Raw genomic sequence first — 20730 nt, forward strand, 5'->3', positions numbered from 1 at the left:
CTAGTTCAGTTCTAGTTCAGTTCTAGTTCAGTTCTAGTTCAGTTCTAGTTCAGTTCTAGTTCAGTTCTAGTTTAGTTCTAGTTCAGTTTTAGTTCAGTTCTAGTTCAGCTCTAGTTCAGTTCTATTTCAGTTCTAGTTCAGTTCTAGTTAATTTGCAGTTTAGTTCTAGAAGAGTTCTAGTTCAGTTCTTGTTCAGATATATTCTTCTTCAGTTCGATTTCCCCAAGAATTTTCTATCCTTTTTTCTCCTTTTCCAGAAAAATTGCCTATCAAATTCCGAAAAGACCTTATCGCGTTACGGGTTGTGGTTATCCTACGGGTCTATCAATACTCCTTAATCCCTTGGCCTACGATTATTTCGGCACCTATTTTAGCAGCTATGGTTTTCGTTTTATGATCCATGATGCCTACGATTTTCCCGATGAAAATGCCGAAACAAAAGTTATCACCTCCACAAGAGAAAGTTTTGTGCGCATTAGTCCCGAGTCTACTTACGCAACAAGTGATGTCAAAAGTATGGATTTGAAATTAAGAAATTGTTTATTTTCCAATGAACGTAAATTGGTGGTAATGCAAAGATATTCCTTTATTAATTGCATGTCGGAGTGTCGCATACGTAAAGCAGTAGAAAAATGTGGTTGTGTACCAGAAAATTTACCCAATAATGGTTCATTTTCTAAATGTGGAATTAAGGATCTAAAATGTGTTTTAGATAGTAGAGGTACAAGGATTGATATTGCTTTAAAAGTTATTTATTAAGGCCTTTAATATTGCAGAAATTTTTACTCGAGCCCTAAATGAATATAATAAAACATTTTCCACCATTTTGAGCACGGATAAATTTCCCTGTGATTGTTTGCCGGATTGTGAGTCTAATCATTATGTTTCGGAAATAACCATGGGTAAACTTAATGTTAAATTAGAAAATGATTTGTAAGTTGTTGAGTTTTTTCTTAATTCGGAATTTGTTGTAATATTTTGTTTATTAACAGGAAAATTCCAAATGATTATAACAATATTTTGCTGCATGTGTTCTACAGTGATCTTATGTCTACTAGGTATCGAAAGGAAATCTATCAAAATTGGTTATCAGCTTTGGGTAAATAATGTTTTTCTGTATATTTTGCTGGTGAAGAGAAAATCTTTTAATCTTATAGAATTTTTTGCACTTGTAGCTTCCTTTGGCGGCCTGCTGGGTTTGATCATGGGTTTCAGCATTGTTACTGCTTTTGAATTTATATATTTTCTGACATTTAGACCTATTTTTAATTATTTTAATAATCGTTAATAAAACTACTAAGGAATTGTATTTTGAATATGATTGTTATTGATTCGAAATGTATAATTAAGGTAAGAAACCGGGAAAGCAGTAGCTGCTTAGTTGCTAGTCTAGTTTTAGTGCATTTCAAGTTCAATTTTAGTTCATTTCTAGTTCAGTACTACTTCAGTACTAGTATAGTTCTAGTTCATTTCTAGTTCAATTCTAGTTCAGTTCTAGTACTAGTTCAGTTCAGTTCTAGTTAAGTTCTAGTTCAGTTCTAGTTCAGTTCTAGTTCTGTTCTAGCTTAGTTCTAGTTCAGTTCTAGTTCAGTTTTAGTTCAGTTCTAGTTCAGTTCTAGTTCAGTTCTAGTTCAGTTCTAGTTCAGTTCTAGTTCAGTTCTAGTTCAGTTCTAGTTCAGTTCTAGTTCAGTTCTAGTTCAGTTCTAGTTCAGTTCTAGTTCAGTTCTAGTTCAGTTCTAGTTCTAGTTCAGTTCCAGTTCAGTTCTAGTTCAGTTCTAGTTCAGTTCTAGTTCAGTTCTAGTTCAGTTCTAGTTCAGTCTAGTTCAGTTCTAGTTCAGTTCTAGTTCAGTTCTAGTTCATTCTAGTTCAGTCAGTTCATTCTAGTTCAGTTTCTAGTTCAGTTCTAGTTCAGTTTCTAGTTCAGTTCTAGTTCAGTTCTAGTTCAGTTCTAGTTCAGTTCTAGTTCAGTTCTAGTTCAGTTCTAGTTCAGTTTTCTAGTTCATTTCTAGTTCAGTTCTAGTTTCAGTTCTAGTTCAGTTCTAGTTCAGTTCTAGTTCAGTTCTAGTTCAGTTCTAGTTCAGTTCAGTTCAGTTCTAGTTCATTCTAGTTCAGTTCAAGTTCATTCTAGTTCAGTTCTAGGTCCAGTTCTAGTTCAGTTCTAGTTCAGTTCTAGTTCAGTTCTAGTTCAGTTTCTAGTTCAGTTCTAGTTCAGTTCTAGTTCAGTTCTAGTTCAGTTCTAGTTCAGTTCTAGTTCAGTTCTAGTTCAGTTCTAGTTCAGTTCTAGTTCAGTTCTAGTTCAGTTCTAGTTCAGTTCTAGTTCAGTTCTAGTTCAGTTCTAGTTCAGTTCTAGTTCAGTTTTAGTTCAGTTCTAGTTCAGGTCTAGTTCTAGTTCTGTTCAGTTCTAGTTTAGTTCTATTTCAGTTCTAGTTCAGTTCTAGTTCAGTTCTAGTTCAGTTCTAGATCAGTTCTAGTTCAGTTCAAGTTCAGTTCTAGTTCAGTTTTAGTTCGGTTCTAGTTCAGTTCCAGTTCAGTTCTAGTTCAGTTTTAGCTCGGTTCTAGTTTAGTTCTAGTTCAGTTCTAATTCAGTTTTAGTTCAGTTCAAGTTCAGTTCTAGTTCAGTTCTAGTTCTAGTTCAGTTCTAGTTCAGTTCTAGTTCAGTTCTAGTTCAGTTCTAGTTCAGTTCTAGTTTAGTTCTAGTTCAGTTCTAGTTCAGTTCTAGTTCAGTTCTAGTTCAGTTCTAGTTCAGTTCTAGTTCAGTTCTAATTCAGTTCCAGTTCAGTTCTAATTCAGTTCTAGTTCAGTTCTAGTTCAGTTCTAGTGCAGTTCTAGTTCAGTTCTAGTTCAGTTCTAGTTCAGTTCTAGTTCAGTTCTAGTTCAGTTCTAGTTCAGTTCTAGTTCAGTTCTAGTTCAGTTCTAGTTCAGTTCTAGTTCATTTCTAGTTCTCAGTTCTAGGTCAGTTCTAGTTCAGTTCTAGTTCAGTTCTAGTTCAGTTCTAGTTCAGTTCTAGTTCAGTTCTAGTTCAGTTCTAGTTCAGTTCTAGTTCAGTTCTAGTTCAGTTCTAGTTCAGTTCTAGTTCAGTTCTAGTTCAGTTCTAGTTCAGTTCTTGTTCAGTTCTAGTTCAGTTCTAGTTCAGTTCTAGTTCAGTTCTAGTTCAGTTCTAGTTCAGTTCTAGTTCAGTTCTAGTTCAGTTGTGTATTCATTGTGAACGGACGTGTTATTACAGAGCGCTCGCTAAATATTTGAAAAACAACCCTTATAACCAAAAATCAATTTATCTAAATAAATCTAATTAAAACTTTTAAACTATTACAAATATCTGTGAAAATTTGAAGTGAATTTGTGCATTCCTTATATATAAAAATCAAAAAATAAAAATCCATATTAAAATAACATTGTTATATTTTTATATTTTAAAATTAAAGAAATTGCTAAAAAACTCTTAAAAATGAGTAAACAAATTAGCTACCTCTCAGCCACAAGTGCTCTTTGTAGTGCATGTAATAAATCTCTGCCCATATCAGGAGATTATGTTACTTGTCACAACTGTGGCTGCAAATACCACTACTCTCCGTGCGCTACACTATCTGAGTCGACATACTCATTTATGAATGCCGAAAAGAAAGCATCATGGAAATGCCATAAATGTAGAGTGAAAGAAGCAAGCAAATCGCCCAACAATCTTTATCAAGAAATTGTTCATGATGACCAACAACAACAAGAGCAACAACAACATGAACAAATATCCAAAACAGCAAAGAAATGATGAGATGAAGACAAACAAAATGAGGCAAACCCTAGCAATAAAAGATTTAAGGACTCAATGTACCTAAACACACTAAACACCAATGTATCTGAGCTTAAAACCGATTTATTATCATTCAAATCAACCGTCGCAAACGACTTAAAACGATATAAAGCAGTATTAATATGATAAACACTAACATCATTACTTCTCAAAATACATAAGAGAAGAGATGTCAAGTGCATTTATAAAACTAACGGAGTCTATCTCCACGTTGGCAACAGAAGTCAGTGACCTAAAGAAAGAGAACATTGAAAAGAATATTCGCATAAAGAGCTTGGAAAATAAAATAAACTCAATCGAACAACAACTTATCAATAAGAACGTGGAAGTTAAAAATGTTCAGAATAACATTACACCAATTGATGCAATAAAAACAATCGCCGCCTCTGTTAATGTTGATTTACAAGACACAGACATAAACAACGCATATAAAACAAAACATAATGAAAAAATTATTGTTGAGTTCTGCTCTCTGAATAAAAAGAAAGAGATTATGTCGAAACTAAAAGGCCACAGAGTGAAAGGAGATTTATTCCACAATACTTTCGGTAAACCTAATTCCAACAGCAACGAACTCACAAACCAAGCCAACCAAAACAACACCATATATATTAATGATGAATTGACTCCTAACAACCGTCGACTTCTATGGCTGTCTAAAACTAAAGCCAAAGAATTAGGATGGAAATTTGTGTGGGTCCGTAATGGACATATATTTGCTAAAAAAAATGAAAATTCATCATTAATTTTGATTCAAAACTCGAGTGATATTGAACTAATTGCTTAATTTCTTAATTTTCAATTTATTTTATTTTTTTTTTTTTTTGCAATTGCATGTATTAATTATAAAAACTTTAAATAAAACTTTAAATATAACTTAAATTAATACAAAATTATATATTTCTTTATACAAAAAATGAATAACATCACTGTCAAAACGCTTGAAAGCTTAAACCAAATTAATCAAATGTAATAAGTTATCCGATCTCACTGTTTTTCCTAAATATTCGTTCCATGCGCTTAAACTTCAACTCTTTTTTGGCAACAATCATAACTTAATAAACAAAATAAAAATATTGTTCTAGTAGAAACAAACATAAATGATAATGAATGCTCTTTTTATAATATAAATGGATTTAACGCAATCTTTATGAACAGGAAGGAAGAAGCGGCGAGGTATTGCTGTTTACATTAAAGATAATATTCAATTTACAGAGATCAAAATAAATACAATTTCTTTCGAAGCCATACACATAAACATAGAAACAATAACAAAATTTTCACTCTTTGCAATTTACAGACCACCTTCATTAAATACAAGCTCTTTTATAAATGAGTTAGACAAAGTAATAAAAACAGAAAATAAACAAAAGAACATTATTGTTGTTGGTGACGTTAACATTGATATACTTAAAGAGAATGCATCAACAAATCTTTATCTTGATATGATAGCATCCAACGGTATGCAGAATTTAATAAACTCTTGTACAAGAGAAGATTTAAATATAAATTCAATGACATGTATTGATCATCTCCTCGTTAGGTATGAACAAATATACACAATGCATCAATAATAAAAACAAAAATATCTGACCACTTTGCTCTCATTTTTTGTCTCTCAGAGTCTAAAGAAATACAAAATGTAAACAAAAATATTACCCAGCAAACAAAAATATGTAACGTCAAAGTTAATCAACAGATAAGAAACACAAATTGGCAAGATATTATAAACTTCTCAGATCCAAATGAAATATTTAATGCAATTCATGATAAGTTCAACAATATATATAATAATTCTAAAACAATTTCAACTAAAAAGAAAATCAGAATATCTAATCCATGGATTAATGAAACATTAAAAACAAATTGTGAAATTAGGGATAAACTTTATAAGAAATGGTCTAATAATAAAAGCAATAAAAAATATGAACTAGAACTGAACTAGAACTGAACTAGAACTGAACTAGAACTGAACTAGAACTGAACTAGAACTGAACTAGAACTGAGCTAGAACTAAACTAGAACTGAACTAGAAATGAACTAGAACTGAAGTGAACTTTAACTAGTAATGGTATCGATAAATATTTATTATTTTAATTTCAGCTTTATTTGTTTCTGAAATAAATTTCTCAAAGAATCACCATGTTGGGGATCAATTTATGTGTGATTGCTATCCTTTATGTGATTTTAATATGTATAGCATAGCGATGGATTCTGGACGACTAATGAGAAAGTATTCCTTAACCGATCTAAGGTTTTTGTAAGTTCTTAGAATTACTATAAGAAATCGTTTACACTTACCTTTTTCTCTTTCTAGCAAATATATTAATACCACCAACCATATATTGCTGCATGTATTTTTTGGTGAACTTTATGCGGAACGTTTACGCCTGGATGTCTATGAAAATTGGTTATCGTTTATAGGCACCTTTGGTGGTATAACAGGTCTTTATATGGGTTATAGTTTTGTTTCAGGTTTCGAGTTAATTTTCTTTGTATTTGTAAGACCCGCTTGCAATTGGTTAACTAAAAAACGAATAAGATATCGTATTAAAAAGCGTCAACGAAAGGCACAAAAAGAAGCCGAACATAGAAAACAATTAGAAGAGGAAAAGGCTGAGCAAGAACGTATAGAAGCGTTTCTACGTATGCGTCCTTATTGCCCCGAATATATAGGTTAAATGTCATAATATTAAGAAAACATATAATGTATACATAGTAATAAAAGCATAATTAACAAAACCATCAAAATAAATATATCAATGAAACCTATAATTAGCAAGTATTAGAGGTCAATTATCCGACAACCCTTAATTAAAACCACTTAGCACTTGTTGTTGTCTTCAATCAAACATTAGTCTGTTTATAGCGTCTCAGTACAACGTGTGTTTAAATTTAGCTCTCGCTTTAATGTCGTCTAATAAAGTAGAACCTATTTTTACTGTGCGCAATGTTTTACCTTATACCAATTATCGTCATAAGTTTGGCAAAAACTCCTTTACCTCTACAGCCACTACATTGGCTTCACGTAAACCACAAAAGAAAAAGACCCGTATCCTAACTTTGAAATCCATTAAAAATTGGTTTATGCAAAATTTACGTAACTATTGTAATACCACATCTTTGCATGGTTTTAATTATTTAACACGTTCAGATATGACTAAAAAAGAACGTTATTTTTGGTTATTTGTTGTCATAGTTTCCATAATAGTATCCATAGTTTTGGTTATAGTATCCTATTTATGGAATCGTGAGACTCCCACTGTTACGGTTATAGAAAGTTCTCATCATCCCACCTGGGATATACCATTTCCGGCGGTAACATTTTGCAACTTTAACAAAATATCACGTGATAGGGCTTTGAGTTTGGTTAAGGTTTTGTAAGTATTTCGTTCATACCTTTAAACTATATTTCTCAATTTCTTTCTTTACAGAAAACGCCCTTCCAACACCAGTGATGAAGATGTATTGCGTTCATTTCGTGTTACCATGTATTATAGTTTTGCTTTAAATCAATCTAATGTCAATTTTACTTTGGCTGAAAAGATTTTGGAATTGAATAATATGACTTTATCTGAGTTATCGGAACGTTTATCGCCCAATTGTTTGAATATGATTTCTAAATGCATTTGGAAAGGCACTAATTCGCGTTGTGACAGCTTATTTCAGCGTATACCCACCATTGAGGGTGCCTGCTGCTCTTTCAATTATTTCGCTCAGGAAAAGAATAATTTTCCACAGTAAGTTCTAGTTTAGTTCTAGTTAAGATTTAGCTCAGTACTAGTTCAGTTCAAGTTCGGTTCTAGATCAGTTCCAGTTCAGTTCTAGTTCAATTCTAAATTAGTTCTAGTTTAGTTCTAGTTCAGTTCTAGTTCTCTTTCAGTCCAGTTCTAGTTCAGTTCTGGTTCAGTTTTAGTTCAGTTCTAGTTCAGTTCTAGTTCAGTTTTGGTTCAGTTCTATTTCAGTTCTATTTCAGTTCTATTTCAGTTCTAGTTCAGTTCCAGATCAGTTCTAGTTCAGTTCTAGTTCAGTTCTACTTCAGTTCTAGTTCAGTTCTAGTTCTAGTTCAGTTCTAGTTCTAGTTCAGTTCTAGTTCAGTTCTAGTTCAGTTCTAGTTCAGTTCTAGTTCAGTTCTAGTTCAGTTCTAGTTCAGTTCTAGTTCAGTTCTAATTCAGTTTTAGTTCAGTTCTAGTTCAGTTCTAGTTCAGTTCTAGTTCATTTCTAGTTCAGTTCAAGTTCAGTTCTGGTTCAGTTCTGGTTCTAGTTCAGTTCTAGTTCAGTTCTAGTTCTAGTTCAGTTTAGTTCAAGTTGTGTTCTAGTTCAGTTCTAGTTCAGTTCAGCTCTAGTTTGTTGAACAGCTCTAGTCGTAAATCGTATGTTTGCATTCAGTTCTCTCCCCACATAATCAATTATATTCACACCTGTTATTTAAAAATCAAATAAAATTACCACATGTCTGTACAAATTAAGTCCTTTCAAACATCAAAATGATTTATATCCTACAAAACTTTCTAATGTGTTGCTATAAAAGTCTTAAGACAAATTGACATTATTAACAGTTGTTAAACGAACATGTTTGGATATTTATTGAAAAATAAACATTTAAAAGATTTCCTTAACGAAAGTGCCATACATGGCCTGCGTTTGTTGTTGTACTATACTCGTTTCAAATATGCCAGGTAAATGGGCTTGTAAAGAAGAAGATTTAAAATTTAAAAACTTGAACCTCATTTTAATAAAATTTTCAGATTTATATGGACCATTTTTATATTCGCCGTTATAGTGTGGACTCATTTTATAATATTAACACTGATTGTGCAATATATTCAACAACCAACAGAGGTGCATATGTCTACTAATATGGTACATGTTTCAAACACTCCATTTCCGGGAGTGGCCGTTTGTAGTGCTAATAAGTTGAGTCGTGAAAAAATTTTAAGTTTCGCGGAAAAAGTGTAAGTATTCGCGGAACGATATAATAAGAGCGTAAACATATATCGGTTTTAGTTTAGTTCTAGTTCAATTTTAGTTCTGTTCTAGTTCTAGTTTTAGTTCAGTTCTAGTTCAGTTCTAGTTCAGTTCTAGTTCAGTTTTAGTTCAGTTCTAGTTCAGTTTTAGTTCAGTTCTAGTTCAGTTCTAGTTCAGTTCTAGTTTAGTTCTAGTTCAGTTCTAGTTCAGTTCTAGTTCAGTTCTAGTTCAGTTCTAGTTCAGTTATAGTTCACATATAGTTCAGTTCTAGTTAAATTCTAGTTCAATTCTAGTTCAATTCTAGTTCAATTCCAGTTCAATTATAGTTCAGTTCTAGTTTAGTTATGATTCAGTTCTAGTTCAATTCTAGTTCAGTTTAATTTATATTAAACCTGTGATTACTAATCCAATACTCACAGTAATTTAAAAATTCCATCTTATTACAAATATTTAGTCATATATCAGTTAATTTATAACTCTCAACAAAACCTATTTACATTTTTGTATAATCTTTAAGAGCTTTAGACAATACATTTTTAATTAGTAAGAAAATAATAAGATAAAACCAATATATGGGTCATACTTTTCAATAAGACTTTTCAAATAAATTATCAAGTGGTTTAAGAGTAAGAAAATCAATTATAAAAAGTTCGATAATACCAGTTTATTTATACAATTTACATGGAATGTATAAGAAGTTATTTGAAGTAACCCAATTTTTGGACTTCGTTAACCATGGCAACAATAGAGTCAACAGTTTCCTCACCAGTGGATACAATTTGCGAAGCTGGCAATTTGAAACCAACCAAGAATGAGTTGGACGAGGGACGCAATTCATAGCAGTAGGCCATTTTGGTGCCAACATTTTCATAGGCCCAATCAACAGAGGCTCCTGAAGCGGGATAGATGGCATCATAAATGTTGCCACCAGTATATTTAGTGCCATAACGTTTGTTGATGGCGGCAATACTAACATCGAAAACTTGTTTCAAATCCTTGTAGTTGGCTGGCAACTCAGCGGTGTGACCGTAAGGGAAGAGTAAATACTGAGAGTAGGCATGGAAGGAAATGTATAGAGAGATTTTACCCTCCAAAGTTTTGAGGTAATCGGCCAAAGAGCGAGTTTCAATTTCCGAGAAAGCAGAAGGACCAGCATATGTATCAGAGCAGGGATTGTTGCTAGAACCCACAACATTCCATTGGAAGCCCCAGTTACGATTGGGATCAGCACCAAAACAGCTGCCATAGGGAGTACGAGTCTTACGCCACATGCGATCTTTGGTGTGGGTGTAAACATAACCATCAGGATTGGCATGAGGGAAAATATACCAGTTGTAGTTGTCAGCCACTTGTCTAATGCTAGCCACCTCGGAGTTTAACAATTGATTGATCAAATAGGTGGCAGTGGCGGGAGCAATCCATTCACGAGCATGTATACCAGCCTCAATAAAGATGCCAGGCTTTTCCGATTTACTCTTGGAGATTTTAACACCCAAAATCGAACGTCCCTGATAGGTTTTGCCGCCTTCAATCAAAGTCACAACACCGGGATATTCCACAGCCAATTGTTGCAACCATTTGTAGGTATCTTCCAATTCATAGTATTGATTCCAATTGTAAGAAACAGAACGGGAAAGAGAATTAGTTTTAGCCACTTGTTCTTCATCATCTTCCAATTGACTTTGCAAATTGCTCTCAATCAATTCATATTCCACCTCACTGGTACCCATAATTTCCAAGAAATCGGGCACCTTATGAGGAGCTACTACCACATTTATAGGTTTATTAATGCTGTGTATGCCATTCAAGAACATTATAGAATCCGAAGCACTTTCCAAATTTTTCAATACCTCCAATTCAGACTCACTCGAAGCGATAGTTCTGTACACGCGATAATTGTCATAACGAGCACGTTCAGCCTGACAGGCAACGGCCAAAAGACACAAGCCCAAAATTAGGTTAAATTTAAATGACATGTTGTTGCTTAATGGTAATCACCAAAGCGAATGTTATTCTAGAGCCCAGAACAAAACTTTTATAGCAAACTATTGGCATTTCTTAAAAATTTCAAATAAAACGGCAACCCATAGAGCTTTGACTGGGTTAAATTGATAATAACGGCAATAGTAATAATAACAACAACAAGATAACAAGTGTTTTGTTTAAATTTGTCTACAAATATCGAAGTTGTACAAATAATGGTTGTAAATTTTCTAACATTATTTCTTGTTTTGAATTTCCTCTACATTGACTAGCGTCGACTATCTTTAAGAATTGCAATATTTTGGTTTCTTATCGTTCGTCTTACACGTCATTTCTTTTCAATCAAAATAAATCCTTTTATAATTCAAATCATAAATTTAATACATTATAAAAATAAATCTTATTTTATATATACGTACGTTCAGTTATTTGTATGTTTTTAAGTGCTTGTGTCTGGTTTAATATTTTTATGATTTATAGTTTATGACTTTTGTGAAGTTTGAAGTTGAATTTATAAAATTACAAACTTATGCTTAAGTATATAATTAATCGGTTCTTAATGGCTTTACTACTTCTGTTCTAGATCTGTTCTAGTTCAGTTCTAGTTCTATTCTAGTTCAGTTCTAGTTCTGTTCTAGTTATGCTCTAGTTCTGTTCTAGTTCTTTTCTATTTCTGTTCTAGTTCTGTTCTAGTTCTGTTCTAGTTCTGTTCTAGTTCTGTTCTAGTTCTGTTCTAGTTCTGTTCTAGTTCTGTTCTAGTTCTGTTCTAGTTCTGTTCTAGTTCTGTTCTAGTTCTGTTCTAGTTCTGTTCTAGTTCTGTTCTAGTTCTGTTCTAGTTCTGTTCTAGTTCTGTTCTAGTTCTGTTCTAGTTCTGTTCTAGTTCTGTTCTAGTTCTGTTCTAGTTCTGTTCTAGTTCTGTTCTAGTTCAGTTCTAGTTCAGTTCTAGTTTTGTTCTAGTTCTGTTTTAGTTATGCTTTAGTTCTTTTCTAGTTCTGTTCTAGTTCAGTTCCAGTTCAGTACTAATTCAGTTCTAGTTCAGTTCTAGTTCAGTTCTAGTTCAGTTCTAGTTCAGTTTTAGTTCAGTTCTAGTTCAGTTCTAGTTCAGTTCTAGTTCAGTTCTAGTTCAGTTCTAGTTCAGTTCTAGTTCAGTTCTAGTTCAGTTCTAGTTCAGTTCTAGTTCAGTTCTAGTTCAGTTCTAGTTCAGTTCTAGTTCAGTTCTAGTTCAGTTCTAGTTCAGTTCTAGTTCAGTTCTAGTTCAGTTCTAGTTCAGTTCTAGTTCAGTTCTAGTTCAGTTCTAGTTCAGTTCTAGTTCAGTTCTAGTTCAGTTCTAGTTCAGTTCTAGTTCAATTCTAGTTCAGTTCTAGTTCAGATCTAGTTCAATTCTAGTTCAGTTCTAGTTCAGTTCTAGTTCAGTTCTAGTTCTGTTCTAGTTCTGTTCTAGTTCTGTTCTAGTTCTTTTCTAGTTCTGTTCTAGTTCTGTTCTAGTTTTGTTCTAGTTCTGTTCTAGTTCTGTTCTAGTTCTGTTCTAGTTCTGTTCTAGTTCTGTTCTAGTTCTGTTCTAGTTCTGTTCTAGTTCTGTTCTAGTTCTGTTCAAGTTCTGTTATAGTTCTGTTATAGTTGTGTTCCAGTTTAGTTCTAGTTCTGTTCTAGTTTTATTCTAGTTCTGTTATAGTTCTGGTCTAGTCCTGTTATAGTTCTGTTATAGTTCTGTTCTATTTTTGTTCTAGTTTTGTTCTAGTTCGGTTCTAGTTCTTTTTATGTTCTGTTCTAGTTATGTTCTAGTTCTGTTCTAATTTTGTTCTAATTCTGTTCTAGTCATGTTTAATTCCTCTTATAACTAAATATATTGCACGCCTCTGTTAAATATATTTTAAAGATTTTCCCCAATTTCCCCTTTTATTGGAAAACGATTAAGACATTTTGATAAGATTAAAATATTTATCACTTAAGGTACTTAAACAAGTAATTGTTGAAATAGTAATACTCTACAGATAAAAAAAAATATTAAAGTTTATTAGTAATTTTTGAAAAAACACAGAGTCTGTGCAGTTCAAATCAAAATAGCTAACAATTAACACCAATAAATTATAATTCAACTTTTTAGTTTGTAAAAAAACACTTTCAAATTAAACAATAATTTTCGAAATTGTTTACAAATAGAAGAAATACTTGCATGATTTTTATTTCATAATAGTAATTACAGTAACGAGCTTTATTGCATAATTTAAATGAAATATACTTTTTGCATTAAAAATATGTTGTTATATACTAGTAGTTATATTAAAATAATTGTAATTATTTGTATAAATTGTTTGACCTTTTAACCCTATTAAGTATTAAATTAATCAAAATTTTCTTATATGAATTCATTAGAGAAAAAATACAAAAATGTAATATTTTGTTAAAGATTTCTTCTTAATTACGTGATAGCAGTACTTATCATTAGGGTGGTAGTAAAAATGAAATTTTAAACATTTTCCTTATCAATTTTGGGAAATCCCAAATTTAGTTATCTCAAAAATTTCTGTTTTCTGTGAAAAAGAACACTTAAAGCTTTAAGATACACTTCTTAAACATTTTACCATGGGAATTTTTTGATCGGCTATAAAATCTTTAATCATAAATTTTATCAATTAACTTTAGTTATAAATCATTTTAATTAAAAACAGAAGTAAATCGATAAGATTGTAAGTCCAAACGTATGAAACATAATTTTTGAACTTACCAGTATCGCGTGGATTAATATTATCATAAATTTTTCTAAACTTATCATGATAACATAACCATGATTTTCTAAAAGAAAGCGAAATTTTTAAAAGTCATAAAAAATATTGATAAGAAGCTAAATTTTTGCAATGATTTACAACCCTTATATACAAATCATAAAATTTAAAAGTTAAAATTAGAAACGGCAACAACAATAGCGGAAGACAGATAGTTATTAGAGAAACAAAATGAAGGTCTGTCCTTTTTAAGAAAAGCTATCCTTTAAAATAAGGCTCGTAGGACCATATTTTTAACACATTAGTGTTTTAGAAAAATTTTGTATAAAAAATATTCGTATTTATTTTAATTAAAAAATTTACATGAATTTTGTAATACCAGCTTCCTTGATCATGGCCATTAAAGAATCCATAGTTTCTTCACCAGTGGGAATAATTTGTGAAGCAGGCAATTTGAAACCAGTCCAGAAAGCAGTCGAAGAAGGACGCAATTCATAGCAATAGGCATATTTAACACCTTGTGTACCATAAGCCCAATCGAGACTAGCACCAGCAGCAGGATAGATGGCATCATAAATATTACCACCAGTATATTTGGTACCATAACGTTGAGAGACAGCATCGATGGCAACATCAAATACACGCTTCAAATCGCTATAATTTGGTGGCAATTCTCCGGTGTGACCATAGGGGAACAACAACAATTGCGAATAGGAATGGAAGGAAACAAACAAGAAGATTTTACCCTTCAATTCAGTAGCAATGAAGTCAGACAATGATTTGGTTTCAATTTCGGAGAATGCCGAAGGACCAGCATAGGTATCAGTGCAGGGATTGTCAGAAGCACCAATTTCATTCCAATGGAAGTCCCAGTTACGGTTGGGATCAGCACCGAAGCACTCACCATAAGGAGTACGAGTCTTACGCCATAAACGGTTGGTGGTGTGAGTGAAGACATAACCATCAGGATTTGCATGAGGAATAATATACCAATCGAAACTTTCAGCAATCATGCGTACTTCCTTATTCTCACTGGTCAACAATTGATTGAGTATATAGGTAGTGGTGGCAGGGCCAATCCATTCACGAGCATGCATACCACCTTCCAAGAAGATGCCTTTCTTACCAGGTCCATAGGAAATCTTAACACCCAAAATATCACGTCCTTCATAAGTTTTACCAGCTACAAATAATGAAACCACATTAGGGTATTTAGCTTCCAAAGAGTGCAACCAATTGTAGGTATCTTCCAATTCATGATATTCCTCCCAGGTATAGTCACCAGTACGTCTCTTGGGATCAGCTACAATATCATCTTCCAAAGAAGCTTGAGCATTAGTATCCACAAGTGTATAAGGCACCGAGTTCTTAACTAAAGTTTCAACAAATTTAGGAACACTTTGGGGTGCTACAACAACATGAATCTTTGAGTTCAAATAGTGTACACCATCCAAGAAAATGTAAGAACTATCAGCTCCTTCCAAATTCTTAAGAACCTCCAATTGTTGCTTAGTTTCAGCTTGCAATTGATAGACGTGATGGTTATCGTAACGTACTTTTTGGCTGGCAGCCGTTACAGTGGCCAAACCAAAAATGGCCACCACCAAAGCGATGGTTAAATACTTCATGTTACGCGTTCTTTCGACAAATAGTCTATGTTACAAGTGTACTCATAGTTTATATAGGATTTCCATGGCTAAAAGATAACGAATCCAAAGCATTGAATGAAATTGAAACAATAACAAACTACGGGCAATTTCTTAGGAAAAGATATGTAAACGATTATAACCATATTTCAACACATACACTTAGCTGCTTAAGTGTACTCGTGTATAGAAAGAAAACAAGAGTTAGAACTGATAAGACCTTACGTAAAGAGTACTTGTTGTGAGAATACAATACGAGCCCCACAAATAATCCAGTTAAAATTTGTAGTTATTTTATTTGCAATTATATGTGGTCTGCATACTAATAAATTTAATGCAAAGGGAATATTTTCAAGAAGTTCATGTTCAAGATATGTTATGCAGACATGAAAATTGTATGATAAAGCAAAATTAAAAACCTTTCAAGTTTAAATGATAATATATCGTAGATAGACTAAAAAGGGAAAATCTTATTTTCAGAAATGCAAGAGGAAGATTTCGTACAGCAATAAAATCGATGCTATTATCTATAATAAATCGGGAAATGGAGCTTATCCTCTGATTGATAATCCACAAGCTAATGACATTTAATATTCCTTAACGATTATAATAAAATGTTGAAGGAAGCTTCAGCACCACAGTCTACGAATGTGATCTTACTTCAGATCACAACAGCTCTACATTTAAACATATTGATGAACTGCAGGAGATTCAATAGGTTTAGGTAAAAAGGGTAACCAATCAAACAAGTTTAAGTGACTCACACGGGTCCATTTTATTTCGCTACCGTTGTCATAGGAGTATTTTCCTATAAAACTACTCAATACTTCCAGAGTAAAAGCAACAGGTTTGTTTCACTAAATTTAGGATATTATTTAGATTTTTCGTGGATATATTCTCCATGAGAGAACAGCAGATTCAAAATGTCGGACAGTGCCAGAGCAGATGAGATATAGTCTCCTCCTCCTTATTATGACAACTTCTGAAGTAGTCATTGTATCGGAGACCCGTTCTTCTGGCAAGATTGCCAATAACACAGTGTCCCGTTATTACAGTCAGCAGCCTAATTGTTCCCTGCGAAAGCTTAACAGTAAGCTAGACTTAGGGACATCATATATGGTGATGGTTTCACTAAACCATCTGAACTTAGCCGCTTCGTATAGTTCATTTTGAACAAGTACTTTACAGAATATTCTTTAGATTTATTACGTTTTATTTTGCTTCCGGCGAAAGCTTAACAATAAGTTAGACAAGTGGTTTCACTAAAACATCTGATCTTAGACGTTTCGTATAGTTCATTTTGAACAAGTACTTTACAGTTAGTAAGGGAAATACCAGTGAAGTCGTCGATTTCATTTTTCCCTCCCATCGCAACAATAAAGTTTCTCAAACAATTACAATTAAAAAAGATTTCAGGAAACATTATACGCGTCGTCTACTTTGCCAACTACATTGACCCGTTAGTACGACAGCTTCATAGAGCACTTTTCATTACACATATATTATCAGTTCTTTCAGTTAATTAAGCTAAAAACACCTTCAAAGATAACTTAAATACTAGATTAACTTAATCACTAACAATTAATAATATAAAATATATAAAATTATAATTAATAGTAACTATTGAGTGCGACCTTTACAATTTTTTTCTTTAATCTCTCTTTCTCTCTCTCTCTCCCTCTTATTAGCTTTGAGCAGCAACAACGCTATAAACCATACTATTTGGCTAGAACAATTCCCGAAATGGCTCATTATTTACTTAATCTTAAAGGTTTCTATATCTATCCGCATGACAATGAACCGCTCAATTTAACCGTACTTCATCGTTTGGATAAAATTTTCACCATTATGTTTAATACTACCGATTATCCGATACGTGATTATTTGAAAATATTAGCACCAGATTGCAGACATTTGGTTATACGAGGCACTATATATGGTAAAGAAATCAATACTAGAGATTATTTTAATAAACGTTTGACTTCATCGAGTGTATGCTGTATGTTTAATTACAATAGAAGAGGTTATTCTATAGATGAGTAAGTTGTTGTAAGTAGAGATTTAAATTGTCTGTTTAATGTTCAATTGTGTGTGAAGGAATACCCGAGAGGCTGATAATCGTTTTGCTGAGAATGCAGAGAAAATTAAATTTCAATCCAATTCTATATTGAATTCCATACAATTTGTTTTGCGTAGTACACCGGAAGATTTTACCATAACGGAATTTCATAATACAGCGTTTCAGGTTAGAAAGTTGAAGATGAAGTTGACAAATTGCATTTTTCTTTTTATTTCAAATTTACTTTTAATTGAAAGAATTCGCCGCTTCTTTCTTTGCATATTTTTTTCTTTTTATTTCTATTTACTGGCGTAAAAATGAGTACGTTATTGCAATTTTTTCACAAACACTAAATTATCACAATATTTTGATTTCACTGAATACTGAATTATTTCTTTCTGTTAAAACACTATTTATACCCTACACCACTATAGTGGGGAGGGTATTATACGTTTGTGCTGATGTTTGTAACATACAAAAATATTGGTCCAATACCCACCTTAAAGTATACCGATCGATTCAGAATCATTTTTTGAGTCGATTAAGACATGTCCGTCCGTCCGTCCGTCCATGTAAACCTTGTGCGCAAGGTACAGGCCGCAATTTTCAAGATAATTTGATGAAATTTGGACCAAGCATGTTTTTTGGCACAGGGACGAAGCCTATTGAAAATGGTTGAAATCGGTCCATTATTTCACCTAGCCCCCATACAACCGTACCTCCCGATTTGAACTTTTTATGCTATAATTACGTCAAATATTCTGCTATCTCTCTAAAAATAAGTTTTATATAAGTATAAATGATACTGCAGATTTTTGTAAGGATCGGCCTATATTTGACCCTAGCCCCCATACAAACCCCCCTTCAAAAAATGACTAAAACGTCTAAAATTGACTTGTAACCATTTGTATCGCAATGAAACTCAACAAAACTAACTGTTATTTAGAAATATATCCATTTACCGAGGATCGACCCATATTTGACTTATATAAAGCCTCATTTAGAAATTTTAGTTTTTTATCAATAAATGGCTTAAATATTTTGGAATTATGGTAATATTCAACATAAAAGTTTCTTTACAAAAAATAAAAATTTTATAAAAGTAAAAATTTTAAAAATATACTCATGGTGTAGGGTCGGCCATGCCCGACTATACTTTCCTACTTGTTTTATAAACAAATATTTTAATATATTTTCACAACATTTTGATTTCACTGAATACTGAATTATTTCTTTCTGTTAAAACAATATTTTTATAAACAAATATTTGAATATATTTTAAACAGCTTTTTATTTTCCCGCGGGAAGACTATGCTACCATACAATCAAATCGTATAGGAGAAATATTAGTTGATTATAATACCATTGTAGAAGTACCCATAGAACCGGAATTTTTCGGTTCTACCCAAAGTGTAAGACAGTTTGCGCCCGAAGTACGTAACTGTTACTTTCCAGATGAGGGACAAAAGTTATTAAATCAGTAAGTTTAGAATTTTATAAAATACAATTTCCATGCCATTATTTTCATATTCATTTATAGATCCTATTACTCCATTGATGAATGTCTGCTTATATGTCGCATGGATTCTATGCTGAAATATTGTGGCTGTGTTACACCACCTATGGCGGCCACTAATAAAACAATTATATATTGTAATTTTTTAGATATACCCTGTTTAATGAATTGGCGTGCTATTTGGTATGGTTCGGATACTTTTGAATATGTTCATGAAAATGGTAAAGATATACAGGATGATTTTACAACTGGACACAGATGTCCACAATGTTTGCCTAATTGTAATGGTGTAGATTTTAATTTGGAAGTTAATGATATGACTATGAGACCTATATATGGACAAGCATATAGTCATGGTATACTGTAAGTTTAAATGATAAAAACTTAGAGAAAATTTTGGGTATTATAAGGGTTTTTTAGACACTTACAATAAGATTTGTTATAAGAAATTGACCGCTAAATTTGTTTTTATATATTTCAGAAAAGGTCTTACTAATACAAAACCTTTGGCTATAGTTAAGCTATATTTCAAACAACGTTTTGTTTTATCTACTGAAATGGATATTGTTGGCGATTGGGTGGTTTTATTAAGTATTTCGAGAAGCTTACTTTAAACTTTCTATGTTATTTATAACTTTAAACTTTTACAGATCGTTTTGGTGGTATTATGTCCCTTATGTATGGCTTTAGCATTATCAGTTATATTGAAATTATCTACTTTGCAACTGGTAAATTTTTCGCTTATCATTTGGATAGTTGGAAACGGAAAATGGAACGTAAACTATCTACCTTAAGTAATGTAACAGAAAATATCGCAGATTCTAGCGCAGTGGATGAACCACCACCTGCCTATAATTTATGTTGGAAAGAATTGAAACCTAAACAGCCGATGGATATGGAAATATTCAGAGATGAAATTATATTAAATTTATATAAAAGGGAATAAAGATTTTGGAATTTATTACAATATTTAATATGCAAAAAACTAGATTTGCACTTTATGTTAAATAACATAACAGTATTAGAATAACAATAACATTTGGAAAATTTAATTAAAAATCTTGTTTAAAAAAAGTAAGTTTTAGAATTTCTTGCATGTTTCCCTCAATGATTCAAATAAAATGTAATAAAACTAGTTTAAATCGTCATGCTTTAATAGAAAATTAAAACTAAAACTGGATAATTATTAAAATTTAGGCAAAAACAGAAATTTTGCTAAACGTTCCTATAGAAAATGGAAATGAAACATATAAAATTCTAGTAAAAATACAATAAGAAAAATGTTTTTAGTAAAATTTTCTTAAATATTTACTTTTACAAGCTATTTTTCTCTGGCATTCCTATGCAAATGGAAAAAATTACAAAATTCCTATGAAAAATGAAATTGAAACACTGTTAATATTTTCTATTTCTATATAAATCATTTATCATATGTTCCTTTAGGAAATGGAAATGAAACTCGTGAAAAAAGATTAAATTACTAAAGGGTCGATATTATAAAAGAGTAAAATTTTCTTAAATATTTAGTTTTGTAAGTAATTTTTTCGGGCGTTCCTAAGCAAATGGAACTGACACATAATTATCAGCTTTAGCTAATTGAAAAGTAACATAACACAAATTTCTTATAAAATGCAAGAAATTTTAATATTTTTTCCAAAATTCCTATGAAAAATGGAATTGAAACACTGTAAATATTTTCCATTTCTATAGAAATCATATCATATAAGTATTTTTAACTAAATTTTGTTAAATTGTCTGAAATACTTTAACATTTTGTTGTCCATTCCTATGAAAATGGCAATGAAACAAACTAATTTGTTACGTCTAGAAGAAAATTAAGTTCGAAAATTCATTATTAACACAAATTTATGAAAACGTGCTATAAAATTTCAGATTTTATTAAACGTTCCTATAGAGAATGGGGAGCAAATTAAGTGTTCTAATCCAGCTGATTTTTAGAGTTTTTTTTTACTACCTTGTAGCATTTTACGTTCTGAGTGCAGTGATGGAAAAAAAATTATCCGCTCTAT

General features: G+C 31.9%; 6 protein-coding genes and 1 long non-coding RNA gene across 7 annotated transcripts in view; 4 read left to right on the plus strand and 3 right to left on the minus strand.

Annotated features, from left to right (window-relative positions):
• The window catches only part of LOC111682489 (inositol-trisphosphate 3-kinase homolog), a 57484-nt gene extending 51272 nt beyond the window's left edge, over positions 1–6212 (minus strand). The window contains exon 1 of the mRNA XM_023444458.2: positions 6107–6212. The gene's annotated coding sequence lies outside the window, so the exon portion shown is untranslated. The remainder of the gene's footprint in view (positions 1–6106) is intronic.
• The window catches only part of LOC111682485, a 14145-nt gene extending 7601 nt beyond the window's left edge, over positions 1–6544 (plus strand). The window contains exons 3-8 of the mRNA XM_046955901.1: positions 197–721; positions 777–933; positions 993–1099; positions 1176–1283; positions 5909–6065; positions 6123–6544. Of these exons, the coding sequence (XP_046811857.1) occupies positions 197–721; positions 777–933; positions 993–1099; positions 1176–1283; positions 5909–6065; positions 6123–6486 (1418 nt within the window). The 3' untranslated portion in view covers positions 6487–6544. The remainder of the gene's footprint in view (positions 1–196; positions 722–776; positions 934–992; positions 1100–1175; positions 1284–5908; positions 6066–6122) is intronic.
• Positions 6545–6715: 171 nt separating this feature from the next.
• On the plus strand, positions 6716–7549 carry LOC124421101 (sodium channel protein Nach). The gene is made up of 2 exons (XM_046955908.1): positions 6716–7185; positions 7240–7549. The coding sequence occupies exons 1-2, from the start codon at positions 6716–6718 to the stop codon at positions 7547–7549; spliced, it is 780 nt and encodes a 259-aa protein (XP_046811864.1).
• Positions 7550–8051: 502 nt separating this feature from the next.
• Positions 8052–19669, plus strand: LOC111682487 (sodium channel protein Nach). Its single transcript, XM_046956737.1, has 8 exons — positions 8052–8484; positions 8554–8760; positions 16814–17164; positions 17223–17370; positions 18471–18664; positions 18725–19063; positions 19182–19291; positions 19351–19669. The coding sequence occupies exons 1-8, from the start codon at positions 8378–8380 to the stop codon at positions 19644–19646; spliced, it is 1752 nt and encodes a 583-aa protein (XP_046812693.1). The 5' UTR covers positions 8052–8377; the 3' UTR covers positions 19647–19669.
• LOC111682466 (zinc carboxypeptidase A 1) lies at positions 9214–10791 on the minus strand. The gene has a single exon (XM_023444430.2). The coding sequence runs from the start codon at positions 10747–10749 to the stop codon at positions 9472–9474; it is 1278 nt and encodes a 425-aa protein (XP_023300198.2). The 5' UTR covers positions 10750–10791; the 3' UTR covers positions 9214–9471.
• Positions 13787–15135, minus strand: LOC111682467 (zinc carboxypeptidase A 1-like). Its single transcript, XM_023444431.2, has one exon. The coding sequence runs from the start codon at positions 15105–15107 to the stop codon at positions 13839–13841; it is 1269 nt and encodes a 422-aa protein (XP_023300199.2). The 5' UTR covers positions 15108–15135; the 3' UTR covers positions 13787–13838.
• A 953-nt stretch (positions 19670–20622) lies between the features above and the next one.
• The window catches only part of LOC124421474, a 314-nt gene continuing 206 nt past the window's right edge, over positions 20623–20730 (plus strand). The window contains exon 1 of the long non-coding RNA XR_006941678.1: positions 20623–20678. This is a non-coding gene — a long non-coding RNA (uncharacterized LOC124421474). The remainder of the gene's footprint in view (positions 20679–20730) is intronic.

Source organism: Lucilia cuprina, chromosome 2, assembly GCF_022045245.1.
Source record: "Lucilia cuprina isolate Lc7/37 chromosome 2, ASM2204524v1, whole genome shotgun sequence".
In the NCBI taxonomy this organism is placed as follows: domain Eukaryota; kingdom Metazoa; phylum Arthropoda; class Insecta; order Diptera; family Calliphoridae; genus Lucilia; species Lucilia cuprina.

What these genes read in the sequence shown, in the direction of transcription:
- LOC111682466 (XM_023444430.2), bottom strand. Translation starts at nt 10,749, where the DNA reads ATGTCATTTAAATTTAACCTAATTTTGGGCTTGTGTCTTTTGGCCGTT.
- LOC111682487 (XM_046956737.1), top strand. Translation starts at nt 8,378, where the DNA reads ATGTTTGGATATTTATTGAAAAATAAACATTTAAAAGATTTCCTTAAC. An exon ending in AGAGGTTATTCTATAGATGA is followed by an intron (nt 17,165 to 17,222) that starts GTAAGTTGTTGT and finishes TTGTGTGTGAAG; the next exon opens with GAATACCCGAGAGGCTGATA. An exon ending in CGATTGGGTGGTTTTATTAA is followed by an intron (nt 19,292 to 19,350) that starts GTATTTCGAGAA and finishes AAACTTTTACAG; the next exon opens with ATCGTTTTGGTGGTATTATG.
- LOC111682467 (XM_023444431.2), bottom strand. Translation starts at nt 15,107, where the DNA reads ATGAAGTATTTAACCATCGCTTTGGTGGTGGCCATTTTTGGTTTGGCC.
- LOC124421101 (XM_046955908.1), top strand. Translation starts at nt 6,716, where the DNA reads ATGTCGTCTAATAAAGTAGAACCTATTTTTACTGTGCGCAATGTTTTA. An exon ending in TTGAGTTTGGTTAAGGTTTT is followed by an intron (nt 7,186 to 7,239) that starts GTAAGTATTTCG and finishes CTTTCTTTACAG; the next exon opens with AAAACGCCCTTCCAACACCA.